The following is a 15,317-nucleotide window of genomic DNA, read 5'->3' as shown; positions in this document are numbered from 1 at the left end:
TTTTTTGAATTTGATAGTGTTGAAAATGGGCGACTATCGAATTAAAAAAAAAAAAAAAATTCAATAGTTGAAATTAACTTATTTAGAGAGAAAAAACTTAAAATTTTATCCTTTACAACCATGTGGCATGAGATCATGTTTTTTGATCCCAAATTAATGCGATCAAGAAATTTTCCTTACGAATTTAGTAAAAAAAGGTGTTTTTTATTTATTTAATTATTGACGAACTTTTAAATGGGACCAACATCTTAAAAAAAATTAAATATTATAATACCCTCAATTCTTTTAATCAATACCTATTATATCCTGCCCATGTATCCTATTTGGCTTAATGAACGTATTTCACCATTATTTACAAAAGAACGTATTTGTAATAAAAACAAGCATCTCATGTGGTCCCACCGTAGATGGGACGCTAGAGCTTGACACGTTGTGTTTAGAGAGTCCTTTTCCCGCTACAATGCTTCGCATCAGAAACATGTAAATAGCCGCCTCTCTCTCTCTATCTCTTCTCATTTTCGTTCAGGGAGAAATCTTCTGAAGGTCTGTATCTCTTCTGTTTTTTCGTAGAGTAAACAAAATTAGGGTTTCTTGTTGTGCAAATTAGGGCCTTTTATTCTTTAAATTAAATGCCTGCACTTCTCCTTTTTCTAGGGTTGTATTTGTTTGGGTTGTTTGAAGGAATGAGTAGTAATAGACGAATCAGGAAGTCTAATGGAGCTTGAGCCACTTTTTTTTGTTACATAATTGTTGAGATTAGGATTTAGGGTTCGATTTTGGTTTGAATGTTTCTTTTTTTATATAAAAAAATATAGGATTTGCTCTATAAGTAAGCATTGTATGTAAATTGAAAAAATCAGTTAGAAACCCTGATAGAATCCTTTTTGATTTAGGAGATTTCCATCAAGAACTGGTCTAAAAGGCATAATTACCATGAATCAATCATCAATTGTTTAGCTGTTATCCCGCAACGAACCTACGGGAACAGTACAAATCCAGTGTCCCGTGTTGGGTTCGAGTCGTCTCTTAAAAAAAATTTAAGGGTATCAGAGAAGACCAACTTGTATTGGTTCTTGGTTGATTCCCAATTTCAAATATAATGCATATTTATATGATTCTGGAGGCGGATTTCAAAGGGGTGTTCTTTGCTGGTTTTGTAATTAGATGGGATGCTATGTGTGATAATTAGTTGTAAAATTTTACTTTTGTGATGTATGTTCTTGATGTAATGTGGCTGGTTATCTCAACCGGTCTTTTAATAATTAATACAATTGATCTACTTATCATATATATATATATATATATATATGGGTTGCGTTCTTTTGACAAAATCCTAGGCAACATTCTAAACAAAGCATTTTGTCTTATATGGGCTAAAAGTTTCGGAATGGGCTGATTTTTTGTGAGGATGTTCTCTATGGTGAGAAAATCACACTCACAAAAAATCAGTCAATTCTGAAATTTCAAACCCTAGTTTATAAGTTGAAGAATCGTGAACCGTCAATTTTTTACCGTTAGTTTGTAACCACTTTTCATGGGTTTAGAAGTTTCAGAATTGGCTGATTTTTTGTAAGGATGATCTACTCACTATAGAGATCATCCTCATGAAAAATCAGCCCATTCCGAAACTTTTTAGCCATATAAGACAAAACTTTGACTAAGATTTTGTCAAAAGAACACTACCCTATATATATAATGCATATTTATAGAGAATCAATTGGCCCTTCTGGAAATCAATCCCATGTGATTTTTGTATGGGAATGTTACATAATCCTATCCACCTATCTATAAAACCCCAAAAAGATTTTGTAAAAACTGACTAATATTAAGTCCTAACCACCCATCTACACACATTTAATATCTAGATTTTTTTTACCATTTATTGCTAGCTTCAGCTTGAAATAAGTAATTACCAAACCTTAAAGAGTTGTATTTTGATATCTCAAATATAATTCTGAAAATTAGAAGAGATACTACATGAAGAAGAAGAAAATAATAAATGTTTAGACTAAAGGACGAGATTGTGATCCAAATTACCAAAACACATCAAGTGTTGGAGTGTTCTAGTGGAGTTGATATGTGGGCTGATATTCATTTCTTTAGGTTCTTACATTCATTGTGCCTTCGTTTTGCTTTTCAGTAAATGCATTATGTTAGGTTTGTTTGTTCATCAGGTTCAGTTTATATATGCTTATTTTTTAGATGTTACTTATGGGTTTTATTTTGCAGCATAATGGCAGGGAGAAATCGTATGCCTCGCCATGCTCTTGTTAATGGTCGGCGTGATTATCCCCCCGAGGGGCCATATGCCCGTGGACCCATGCCTCGACCACCTCGTCCTGCAATGTTGGAGGAAGAACTTGAAATGCGACACATTGAAATACGAAGGCTTTTAGGTGAAAATCAGAGGCTAGTTGAAGATCGTATGATGCTGCAGCGTGATCTAGGTGCTGCAAAGGAGGAAATGCATCGCATGAATGCTGCCATTATGGAGATTCGTGCAGAGAAGGAGGCACATTCAAGGGAACTTATTGAGAAAGGATTAAAGCTAGAAGCTGATTTACGTGCAACTGAGCCATTAAGAAATGAGGCTGTTAAATTGCGTGTGGAAGTTCAAAAACTGAATACGCTAAGACAGGATTTGGATGGACAAGTTCAGAGCCTTACGAAAGACTTAGCGAGGGTACAAGCCGATAATAAACAGATTCATCATCTAAGGACAGAGGTTGATGGCCTACACCAAGAGCTTATGCGTGCTAGGTTGTACTCAAATTTTCCTTTTTCGCCCTCGTTCAAAAGTTTTTCTGATATTTTTAATGCTGTGCTGTGGAGTGCTCTTTGTTTTATATTGCATTTCATGTTAATCTGTCTAAGAGCAACTCCAACACACTCTCTATCACCTCAATTACTATTTTGGAGAGTTAAATCCAAAATATTGGTCTCCAACACACTATCTATCTCCCTTTCCATTTTGGAGAGTGGGATTTCTAGTATCCATTTTGAAGAGGGAGTTGGACTCTCCATCCCATCTCAACTGCTATTTTGGAGAGTCATTTTAGGGTCTCCAATGCACTATCCATCTCCTTCTCCATTTTGGGTGGAATTAAAAAAATATTAAAGTATTAATGGATAGCATGGTTGTAGTGCATAGCAGTTGAATTTCCAAAATGGCTATCAATAATGGATAGTCATTTTGGATATTCCCCTTGGAGTTGCTCTTATATTGCATGCATAAGGTGTTAGCTTGCTAAGTTCGTTAAAGTATGTGAGTGTTGAAACATGACCTGGGTTCATACTAATTACTGACCACTGTTCTCGATTTCCTAGAAAAATAATAAAAATGTTATGGTCCATCTGTAATTCAAGGATGTTTAAAATGCTGAAAGATGAAATGGTTTTATAGGTCTGCTTATGAGTACGAAAAGAAGGCAAACATTGAGTTGGTGGAACAGAGGCAGGCAATGGAGAAAAACTTAGTTTCCATGGCTCGTGAAATTGAGAAGCTATCTGGAGGCCTTGGTAAGTGTAGATGGTGGACTGTGGGGTGCTAGTCCTTCCTGTCCTATACTTACTGTATTTTAAAGAAAATTTGGTGTTAAAAACAGGTCTTGAAAATATTTCGTGACTCTTATATTTAATAATGTAGACATTTTCTTTTTCTGTGGTTCAGTTTGTTTTGATATGCTTCAACATAGAACTTTTGCTCTACCCAACAAGTACCTGGAAAAGAATCAGTCCGCCTTTTGTTGGAGCTCCACTGTAGTTTGCATGATTATGATTATTTTTTGTAGGCATGTTATGATTCTTAATATCTTATAGTAGCATTAGATGAATTTTGTTGGACCAAACAATGGGTAGTGATTACTCTCTACATCCACTATTTATCTTTCGTTTCATGCAGTATGTTAGGTTTTTTATTGATTTTTTTTGGGTGATATGAACAACCCATTGTTACAAAAAAATGTTTCTTTTCATTGATACCCGCATTTTCTATTTCCCTTTTCTTGAAAATAACAGTTAATTTTTTTTTTTTAAATAGATCTTTTCCACACTGATTCGCCAATGGAAACTATTTCTTTATCTATTGAACATCATCATCATCTAAGTCTTAACCCAAAAATTTGGGGTTCGCTAAAGGAATCATGTTCCTCCATTCCATTCCATTCCATCTAGAACCATGTATTCTATATTGAAGTGTGTTCATATCCACTGTCATTATCCCTATCCACATTCTTTTGGGTCTTCCTCTCGCTCCTTTAGAGCCTTTGACTTGCATGTTCCTCCTAATTGGGGCAGTGATTGACCATTGCTGCACGTGATCAAACCATATCAACTAACTGTCTCTTAGTTTAGTGCTTATCGGGGCTAATACATTTTCATGATTATGTCCATCTATTTTTTTTTTTTGTCTTTCCACTCATTCATTTAAACATCCTCGTCTCTACTACATTCAATCTATAACTATGTTTCTTGAATTATAAAGCATAATCAGTCTGATTTCTATAAAAGTTCCCTCGCAATTTGATTGGGATGAGTTGGTCGCATAGCATGGGCAACACCCTAAACATCTCCATTCTTGATTCCTCTTTTTTTTTTTGAGTTCCTATTTCATTGTTTGTTCTCATGTTTTTTTCTATTGGTATATGTTTGTGGAAGGTGGAGGGTATGGCATTAAACTCAGCAGCCCTGAAGGAGGCTTTCCTACTTCTTATGGGGATGGATATGGCCTTCACTCGGTATGGCTGCTCATATAACAAGATAATTTATGTTTTCTTGTGTTCTCTCCTTGTGGATCTCAAATTCCCCACATGGCCGCATATTATCATATTTTTAATTTATGATGTGATGCTTCTCAGGGTGTTGCTGACAAGGGCCCTCTGTATGGTGTTGGTTCTGGTTCTTGGGGGGGACTTGAGAAACCTCGCTTTGGGCGTCGCTGAGTTATAGATGAATTGCAAAGAATTTTCCAAGTCTTCAAATGCTCGTTCTCCAATATTCAAAGGGTTGGGAGTGTTAAAATCATCAACGGATGCATCTCTTATCAATTATCTTTAATCTCAATGTTGTTAAGTATCTTAAACTGAACTTATCTCGGAGTTATGATGTAGCTTTGCTCTATATTTGAAGACAAAAATCTTTATTTTTCATTGAACCATGAAGCTATGAAAGTTAGTTATGGGATATTCTGGTTGAACTGTCCCAGTGGTGCTCTCATGTTGGTGCTGCATGAGACATAATGCTGCCTAGATTATTCCTGTTCTCATACTTGATTTAGGGTTTTAAAGCAAAGCATATGGATTTTATCATATTGTTTAGAGTTTTGGTTGCATATTGATCCGAAATGATAATTTTATCCATGGTAGTTTATAACTATAAAATAGTAGCCCATGTGCCACTTGTTCCCATAATTATTTCCTTGCAATTCCTTGATCATTGGCTTTGGCATATACATAGGCGCGGAAAGTCCTAGATACTGGATCCAGCAAAGAAATGCAATGTCACAATGATGTACTATTCTAACATTCGAACCATGTCGTTGAGGTGAGATGGTTCTTGTTTTAAGGTTTAAAGATTGGTGCTGTTGCTGCGCATATCCTGACATTTCTAATTTGTGTGGGATGAATATTGAATGCATTGTATCACTGAAAACTGGTGGTCTGCTCATGAGGCTTGTGGATTTATTCCAGAGTAATTGCTACGAAGGTATTTCTTACTCTAGATTATTGGAAATAGATGCTGCATGTACGTCATGCATGTGAAGCCATATGAGATGCTCATAACACTCAGAAGTATATTCATATGGATATTTTAGAGTTCCATTGAGCACTTCGTGCCAGACTCCGGAGAAATTTTATCGCTTTAGACTTTAAGTGGTTTTGATTAACCCCTCCTCTGGAATTATAGACCTTAATATATGGTGCAGCATAAAGGCTTTATGAACATCAATATCACAACTTGAATACGAGAAAGAATAGATTTTATGGGAGTTGGTATTTTGTTAACTATCAAGTGTGAAGTTTAAATCTGCAGCATAACAGGCTTTATGGACATCATTATCGCAACTTGAATGTAAGAAAGAACATGCCTAGATTGGACGGCATGATGAATATTCTCGGAGGCAAAGCAACCAGGCATATTTTCTTGGTAGAAGTTTTTATGGAGGGTTAACATGGACATATCCTTGTATGGTTTTATTTTGGATCATATTTGTGGCACATTTCAAGGCTTTTGATGTTTGGGGGGCGTTGGGTGAGGGGAGGGAGGGAGGGAGGAGTGGGGTGGGGGGGGGGGGGGGGGGGATGAATGCTATTGATCGTTAAAGTGAGGTCTGAAAAACCTTTTTAATACAAAAGGAATTGTGTACCCAGGTCATTTGGTTGCCTTCGAGGAATAGAGTGTACAGTGGTGCTTATCTTCTGAGGTCCTGATGTATTTGGTATGGACAATAGGTAGAAAACAGTTTGCCGCTTTTGTGATGTGCATGATGAGATACTGTTTGGCTAGGGATGAAGCTGTACTGATTTTATCTGTTGGAAGTGCACCTAAGGTGATGCCTTACGGGTTTAAGTGTCATTGGGAGTTCGATTGGAGCTGGCCTCAATAAAGCAATATTGACTCGGGGATAGTTCATAATCGATTGCGGAATATAACCAGATTAGCTCATTGATGGGGATCCATATAATCTCAAGTGCATCTAATGAATTGGATAAGATGTGATTTTTCTTGTAAATGTATGGTTTGGATCAAGATATGTTTTGGTTTTTGTTGAAATTCTTCTTAATACATGTCTTGACAGAAGATATAGCTCTAGATAGAGTTGAATGGAAAAAAATAGGATTCATTCTACTCCAATATTTGGGATAAGTCTTAGATTATGATTTGCATTACAATAGAATGAATAAGCCTGTCTTCTGAAGCATGGCATTTTTTGTGTTTGGGAGATCACTCGAATGCTATTGGTGGCACGCTGGAGGCATACTGAATCCAATATGTATGACTGATTCTTAATGGCCGTCAACTCCATTATAGTTTTCTATAATTCTTTGTAAACACGTCGAATGGAGCTTTGAGATTGAATGGACATCCAAGACTTGCTGACCGAATCAAGATTGAAGGCTTTGCCATGGTTTCTTCAATTGAGCTTCTTCCTATTCAGTTAATTCTATGGAGTATTCTCTGGGTATGACATATTGTTACAGTTTTCTAATTCACTTCACTTGTAGTTTTTTTTGCCATATTATTCGAAGGTTGGGATGGTCCGGCCACCTAAATGATAAACAAGTTGCTCCTGCATGAGTTGAGACGGTCCCCGAATTTCTGAACGAGAGAAGAGGTGCTTGTGCCATGTTGGAATGGGTTGACTACCTGTGGTCTGAACTTTGTAGGCAAGTATTCTGTTACTTTTCTATGGGTCATCTGCATACTGACCAAAATTTCCTTTTTAAGCTGGAGTTTTATGGATTGCTTCTTTTTGTCTCTTGATACAGTTTAGGTATGTAGAAACAATTTGGTTATTGTAAGAAATAACTAATTGAACATTAATGATTCAAAGAAAGCTGGATTTTGTTATGCTTCCCATAGCTTCTTCATGCACAATAGATTTGTTATAAAAGTGTGCTGCCAAAGTATTTTGTTGGTCTGTTTGTAAGAACTTATTTGGGCTAATGTGAACTTTCATGCTGATTGGTATCTTTTGACTTGCACTTTTGCCATTGGCAAGGCTAGTGGTAATAAGTAGCTGTGGATGGTAGTCTAAGAGGACTTTGTTTTTGTATTGTAGCTGCTAAGAAAGTACATTTGCAGTTGAACTGCTCAATTCGAAGATGAGGTTGGATTTGGTTTGCAAAGGAAGACCATTTTATTGCTCTGAAGGAGAATCTTCTATTTTTCTCCCTAGTCTTTTGACCTTTTTAAGATGGGGTTTCCGGGGGGCGGGGTATGGGATATGACTTACTTTACCAAGAAATTGTGCACGCCCATGAAATGTTTTAGATTCTAAAATGAGATTGGAGTATGTTGCAAAGAGGACCATTTTATCGTTCTAAATGAGAACCTTTGTTTTTCCCTAGTCTCTTGATCTCTTGAGATTTGAGTTGACGATATGAATGCAATAGATGGTTTAGTTTACGAAGGAACTTTGCTTGTTGAAATATCTGAGAACATCACATCTCAAGGATGATATATACTTTACAGGTTTTCTGTTAGAGAGCTTTAGTGAGTGACTGTTGTAGCCTTATACAAAAGATTTGGGGTCGGCTAAACAAATTCTGTTCCTCCATTCCACTCTGTCCAAAGCCAAGTCTTCTATTATTGAGAGTGAGTTCATATATACTTTCTAACCCAGTTGGGATGTGAATGACGAAAGCCTATTGAAAAGGCGGGTGCTCTAGATTTGATAGACTTACTAAAGTAAGCTCTAATGTTTCATGTAGTTCCATGGTGGAATTATCAGGTCATTGAGACGTTTAATCCTATAGCTCATTCTTCAATTTGCATTATATAGCCTTATATTACATTTGTGAACCACATGTCATGCAAGCTAAATGTTTTGAGTGGTGAATCAATTTCAGAAGTACGAAGTATCTCTGGAGATCGGCTGGACACCCTATATTCTTAATACCAGTTTGGTTGCATTCATTACTTATGACATATTGAATGCTCGAGTTAAGTTCTTCAGGTAAATTTTATTGTTTACATACGCTATGGTGGATGTCTGCATCTCAAATGCTATGTGACTGATGCGTATCACTCAAATTAAGAGAAAAGTTTTATAAGACCTAAGACCAGCTGTGCTTTATGGAGCTAAATTTTGGGCTGTCAAGATGCAATGTGTTAATAAATGTGTGTAGCGGAGAAGAGGAATTTGAGATGGATGAGTGGAAAGACTAAGAAATATAAAATTTGAAATGAAGGCATTAGAGAAAATGTAGGAGTAGCTCCATTAGGTGAAACTGTGAGAAAGTTACTTGAGAGTTTTGGAACATTCAACGGAGCCCCTGTTAGAAGGAATATACAAGTTGAAGGTCTAAAAGAGCAAGGGGAAGGACCCAAAATAATGTGGATCGAGATAGTGAAGGCGAATATGAACACACTCTGAATAATAGAAGATGTGGCTCTGGACAGAATTGAATGGAGTAACAAGATTTGTTTAGTCGACTCCAAATCTGTGGGATAAGGCTTTGATAATGATGAGTACTAAATGAAGAAATTGCAGTAGGAATGAAGATGTTTTTTTTTTTTTTGGCTAAGCAAACAAGGGGTTAGTGGCTAATGGAGATGAAAGTGGGTTCAACAGGGTTTGAACCTAGGTGAGGGGATCAACTCTCCTCAAGCCTTCACCCCTTAGCTAAGTGACACCTTTGTAGGAATGAAGATGTTTCATTTGTACAACTCAATTACAATGCCGTCCATCCTCGCTGAAGTGCTTGGGCTTGATAGAGAACTTATAACAAGCACAACTCCGACTTTTCTCTCTTCCTAATCATACATAACGGTCATAGCTTGATGGTAGTGTGTGAATGCTTAAATATAACTTTTAGAAATAATTTATATTCCAAAGTGAATTAGTTGGGTAGATGAAGTGCAATATCAAATTGTAATTTATTGTATTCCAGCTGCAAACCATAGCTTGTTGCCATCTAGATTAGATCGGTGGTATGGGATAATTGGTATTGGTTGCTGAATAAATTGCCCACTACCTCTTCTTTTCATATGCTGACAGTTGTAGATCAGAGGGTAATGTGGAGTAGTATGCATCACCTCTACTTAAAACTACATGTCCAGAAATAAGATAACAGATAATTAGATGAGGGATCTGTTTGAACTTGGAAGTGGTGTTTGGCTTTTTGTTATATTGGCTTGCAATAGATGCTTGTTTAACTAAAGGTGTAGAACCGGTGGAGGAGGAATGTGTAAGTTCCAAAATTCACGAGTTGCTAGAATGGGTCTCATATACTGCTGAAAATAAGTGGTTTTCATCCCTGGTAGGGGAAGTACAAACTCTTAAGGAAAGGCCAAAGAGGTATGCCGGCATGAAGCAATCATGATTATGGGTAATTAGTGGTCTGGCTGGTTGGTGCGGACTTGGTGGTAAATGGGTTCTTGGGTCTTTTTGTTTTTTGTTTTGTTCTTAATGCATCAGCTATTTTCATGGATAGATCACTTGTGCATTGTGTACACCACCCTTGGTTTTTGTCCATGAGACTTTTATGTGGTGGGGTAGGTTGCTCAGTTAGTGATGATTTGGGTGAACAATTGCTGGGTGCATACCTATTTTTCTTTTTCTGATGCTAGGTCCCATTATCAGAGTTTCAAATGAAACCATGGTTTTAAAACTCGGTTTCGCGTCTCATCTTGTCAATGCCAGATACCGAGTCGTCTCGGATGAGTTTTCCAATACATTTGAGACGTCTTGTTCAAAAATGAGAAAAATGAATGTGGGGTTTTAAATCTCGTCCGAAAAATTGATTCGTCCATCTCGTCCATGCCTGATACTGAGACGACTCGGGCGATACGTTTCGGTCTCAGATGAGTTTTGAAACAATGAATGAAACTGTCTTGACTAATAGTAGGATGGTTTTCTGCTTATAATTCATGTCTTAGTGTATGATCTTTTGTGTTTTTAATAATATCTTGGAGTCGTCAATGTTTTGATGCCAGGTTCCTCTATTCTGATGTTCCTCTTTCTACGTTCTGCAGATGGAAGGCTCACTGCTCCAGCTCACTAGGCCACCACAAAAGATGTTCAATATGCTCTGCAGGTATATCTTTTTCATTAGCTAGCTAGAAAACAAACTTTCCTTAAGAGTACATGGCTCCCACATTCAAACTTTCCATTGAAAATATAATGACGAAGATACTAATTTGCAAAACAAGACAACCCTTATTTTCTTCTGCCTAGCTAAAATCTATCATTTTCCTCAACAGCTAAGAGTACATAGCTCATATTCCATTGAATTCCTCTTAGTTCGAGTGAACGTGAAGCTAATAAAGAGAAAAGACCAATACCACTTTAAGGTAATTAGGCACAAGTTGTTGAAGGACTCTTCCTTTTTGCAGAATGGCCGAATCGGGTTTCTGTAGTTAGGTTTTTATGGTGGTGGGTATCATATGGGCCAATGTGTCTGGCTTAATCCTACGTAACATACAACAGCCCCAATCAATTGGCTTAATCCTTATGGTGAGCTATTGCATACCTTTTTTTTGTAAGTGTAAATTGCATTCCAAAATATAGAAGATACAGGAGGAGATTGAGGAAACATGTAAGGAAGAAGGGATCCTACGTAACACACAAAAGACAAAAAAGCATGGCCTGGAAAATTTCACACCCCAAAGTCCCAAGCGACAGAACACTTATCATCCCTAATGGATTTTCTCAATTCCTTCTCATCTATCATTCTTTTGAACAGGGTTACCCTTTTTCTAAATTCCTCTTTATACCTAACCTGAAATCTTCTTCTTGAGAGTTTTAACACCATGTAATGTACAGAGACCTGCCACACCTCATCATTTAATTCACTCCAAAACTGTGATCTAAACCTATGGTCTGAAGGCCCATTAGCAACAGTAAAGACCCACGTCAAGTCTTCACAACTACAAGTATAGCTAAATGGTTGAAGATCCTGGCAATTTTATTTTATTTTTTTTTATATAAAAAAAGGTCCTTAGAAAAAATGTTATCTATAGTTTAGTTTTGGATACTCAAATGATTTCTTAGATCTAGTCTTACCTCATTTCATTTTGATTACTCTAATTTTTTTCTGTTTCGTATCTTATAGCTTCATAAGTTGAGATGATATCTGATCACAGATTGTTGTCACCATGACCATGAATGGTTGATTTGAATCAAATTAGTTGTTTTACTGCAAATGAGGTCAATGTACTTCATTAACAATCGTACCCTTTTTAATGATAAAAAGGTTACTCTCTATCAGATTAATTTTTTTATATTTATTATCACAATTCAAAAAGTTCCCGCTCCACCTCTGGGTTACTTGTGCCCTCCCAGCTTCTCAAGGATGGGTGGAAATTGAAATATACACAATTGGTTTTGTTCATGTCAGGCACGAGTGGATTCAAATTCCAACTTCTTGCATTTCAAAACTACTCTTGAATTGTGATTGTAGCATAGAAACCGGTCTGCAGAACTATTTTTTCATTATGTGGAGGTCCCAGTGCAACGCTATGGCTCATCTAAGGAATGGATTACATTCCCAGGATAAGTAATTGGGAGGAATTTTTTTATGGGCTTTTGTAGATAGTCCTTGTCAGAGGTGGAGCCACCTCCTTTGGCAGGTCGCCTCATTATGAGCTTCCTTCCTGCTTAATCAAATCCTTTTCTATTTATAGAGAAAAATATTTAAATATCCAACATGCTGGTCATAATTTTAGTATTATGTTTAAGACAACTTATAGTATAAAACTTTTTTTTTTTTGTTTTCAATTCTTTTAAAGGGCTGAGAAAAACCCTTGACTTGATCATTTTATCGTCGACTAATTCGATGAACTTGGATATCTTTATTGAAATAAAATTAAAAAAATAAGAACTTTCCCATCCGTCACTGCACTGCATGAAGAAGCAGCTATGTGGCACACCCTATTTGGCTCATTGGCCACATTTGAACCTTCCACACCCATTAATCAATAGTCACCAAAAGCCAGCATGATGGTGATATATAACCGTTGAATCTTATTATATAAAAATAATCTGATGATAGGGATTGGATTGTGTGAGATTACAATGCATAAACGACGTGCCCTCTAATCCAATATTTCATTTTATTGGAAGAGTGTAACTTGGATCCATTTTCTAAAGCATGAGAAAAAAGAAGTAGAAGAGTCATGCTGGAGTGGCTTTGAAATTCACTCCGTTGCACACTTTGTTGGCGTGGATGTGTGCACGGAACCATAGATGTTTCACTTGTATCTCAATGACAAATATTTGTGGTTATTCACACATCCATGTCAGCAGTGTGGAACGGACATGAGATTATTAAGTTAAATCCCAGGGTTCGTATGATTGAAGGAGATTCGAAATTCCTTGTAATTTTGGTCAAGGAAATTGGATTCCGTTGTTTGATTGCACCAAGGAAATGTCTAAAAGATAATTGGTTTTTACCTTTGAGGGTGAGGGTAAGCCTTAAAAGAATAACATTTTGTCGGGAAAATCATTTTTTGGGATTGGGTTGAAAAAAAAAATTCCTATCCAAGGTAGAAAATTACTTTTGGAGGGGAAAATAAATTTCTGGAAAAAAAAAAAAAAATGCACAATCGTGCACTTGAAAATCAAATTTTGAGGTGAAATCATCTTCCATATGCACCACCCTATGATGAAATGGGAAATTGAATTTGTTGGCGAAGTACATGATGTAGGATACTATTTAATTAAGACTAATGATTTTCTGACTTGAAAATTTTCACTCGGGACGTGGCAAGTGCACATAACAGTAGATCTTATTCCTTTTGTATCCCGAAGAAAAGGTATCTATGGTTATGTGCCCTTGCCATGTCGACAGAGAAAATTTTGGAGTCAGAAAGTCACGGCTCTTTAATTAAAATAAAATTATTGATGAATTTTGTAATTAATCTCCAAAGTGGTCCTGTACAATATAATTAATCTCCAGAGTGGGTGCATTAGAATTGTGGAAGGATTAAGCTGTGAATGATCCCAAGGCATGGGTTGGTTGGCTGTTCCAATTGATGGTGATCTAAAGAGGATAGTAAGGTTTTATTTTTATTGAGTTTAATCAAAGGCTTTGGTATGAAATCATGGAAATAATAAAGGCTTAATATTTGGATTAAGATTTATAAAAAAAAAAAAAAAAAAAAGACTTACTGGTCTCTAAGTTTAGGGCTATACGAGTTGGAAAACAATCCAATCTTATATGTACTTAAGCTTTAATCAAATGGTCCAATGTTGGATCATGAGAGCCAAATTATGTTGAGTTTAGTTCCACATCAGACACTCGTTGCCTTATTATTTCTCTCGTTATAGGCTCCTGGGCCTCTCCATTCATTACCAACTGATTTTGAGTTGGACTCCCAAACTTATTGTGGTATAAGAGCAGGCATTTCTCCCTACCATGTCACACCCACAAATGCGGGGGTGTTGAGTTTAGTCCTGCATTGGACACTCATTGCCTTGCCTCTCCTAAGAAATTCGAGGGCCTCTCCACTCATTGCCAATTGATTTTGAGTTGGACCCAAACTTATCAATCACAGATCATGATTCAACCACCATGGGTTTGATCCATGTGCATGCAAGTGGATCCACCAAGATCATGGATGGGGCAGGAATAATCAAGGAAAAGCAATAGAATCAGGTTTAGATCCATGTGGGATGAACCCGATTCTGACTCATTTGGGTTCTATCCACCTGCCCTAGACCCGATTCATTAGGGTTCAAATCTGGACAAAAGCCTAGGAATTGGTCCTAGAGATCCCAAATTTTCCATGTCCTTAAGATAAACCAGAAAAATTAAGAACATCATTATTTCCAGTTCCAAACACATCATCATTAAATAGACAAGACAATCATTTGAAAATCTATGAGAGACTACCAGATCAAATAAATATCAGGATAAATTATCATTTTGTGAGCCAAATATGACGAAATTCGAATCCAGCTTACTATTCATATAATTCCCAAAATATGAAGAGCAAGATTACAGGTTTTTCAAAATTACGATTGTGCAGATATAAAGTAGCAAGATTGTTGATTTTTTTTTTCTTCAAAGTGTCAATCTTGCTAAAAAGCAACTAATTTGCAAGATCATCACTTTTATAATTAATGAGATTGCCAATTTTCAAATAAATATCAGTGATCTCACTATTTTATATTAATGAGATCATCACTTTGAAAAATCTATGATCTCACTTTTCACATTTTAGGACTTAAAATAAATAGTGAGATGAAATCAGAATTTCGTCAAAAGTTGATCACATTTTGGGACATGTCTCTAAATACTAAGCAAATGTTGTTTGAAACATTTCAGTGTGATTTAACACTCCAAATCTGATGAAACAACCTGCCTCATCAATAGCTTCGCCATTCCCAATTGTTGAGAAGCTCCCATTTATTTTTTTTATTGTTAGGCAAATGAGGGGTACTTAGTGGTCTACAAGGGTGAAAGTGGGTAGAAAGGGAGTTAAACCTAGGTTTGTGGGATCAACAATTCTCAAGCCTTACCAACTTATCAAAGTTGGCACCTTTGTTTTGTCGCCACTATCACTACCATTATTATTATATCTTCACTTCTTCTGTATAATAACAACAAAGCCTTCACTATGTGAAAAGTGGAAAATTAAAAAAAAAAAAT

The 15,317-nt window shown here is 36.5% G+C and overlaps 1 protein-coding gene across 4 annotated transcripts; it reads left to right on the top strand.

Annotated features, from left to right (window-relative positions):
• Positions 1 to 396: 396 nt before the first annotated feature.
• LOC147397143 (protein FLX-like 3) lies at positions 397 to 12,043 on the top strand. 4 transcript variants are annotated; one of them, XR_015181167.1, is made up of 7 exons: positions 397 to 543; positions 2,230 to 2,760; positions 3,404 to 3,519; positions 4,657 to 4,736; positions 4,857 to 5,065; positions 10,699 to 10,760; positions 11,809 to 12,043. XR_015181167.1 is itself a non-coding variant. In XM_086452639.1 (5 exons), the coding sequence occupies exons 2-5, from the start codon at positions 2,234 to 2,236 to the stop codon at positions 4,938 to 4,940; spliced, it is 807 nt and encodes a 268-aa protein (XP_086308765.1). In that variant the 5' UTR covers positions 397 to 543; positions 2,230 to 2,233; the 3' UTR covers positions 4,941 to 5,181. The 4 variants fall into 4 exon arrangements, 1 of the variants encoding a protein (XP_086308765.1); XR_015181166.1 differs by lacking the exon at positions 11,809 to 12,043 and adding an exon at positions 10,927 to 11,646; XR_015181165.1 differs by lacking the exon at positions 11,809 to 12,043 and having other exon boundaries at positions 10,699 to 11,646.
• Positions 12,044 to 15,317: the final 3,274 nt, after the last annotated feature.

This window comes from Akebia trifoliata, chromosome 8, assembly GCF_017979445.1.
Source record: "Akebia trifoliata isolate Shusen 1 chromosome 8, ASM1797944v1, whole genome shotgun sequence".
NCBI lineage: Eukaryota > Viridiplantae > Streptophyta > Magnoliopsida > Ranunculales > Lardizabalaceae > Akebia > Akebia trifoliata.
Note: the sequence above shows the minus strand (reverse complement) of the source record. Positions and strands in the feature narration are given on the sequence as shown.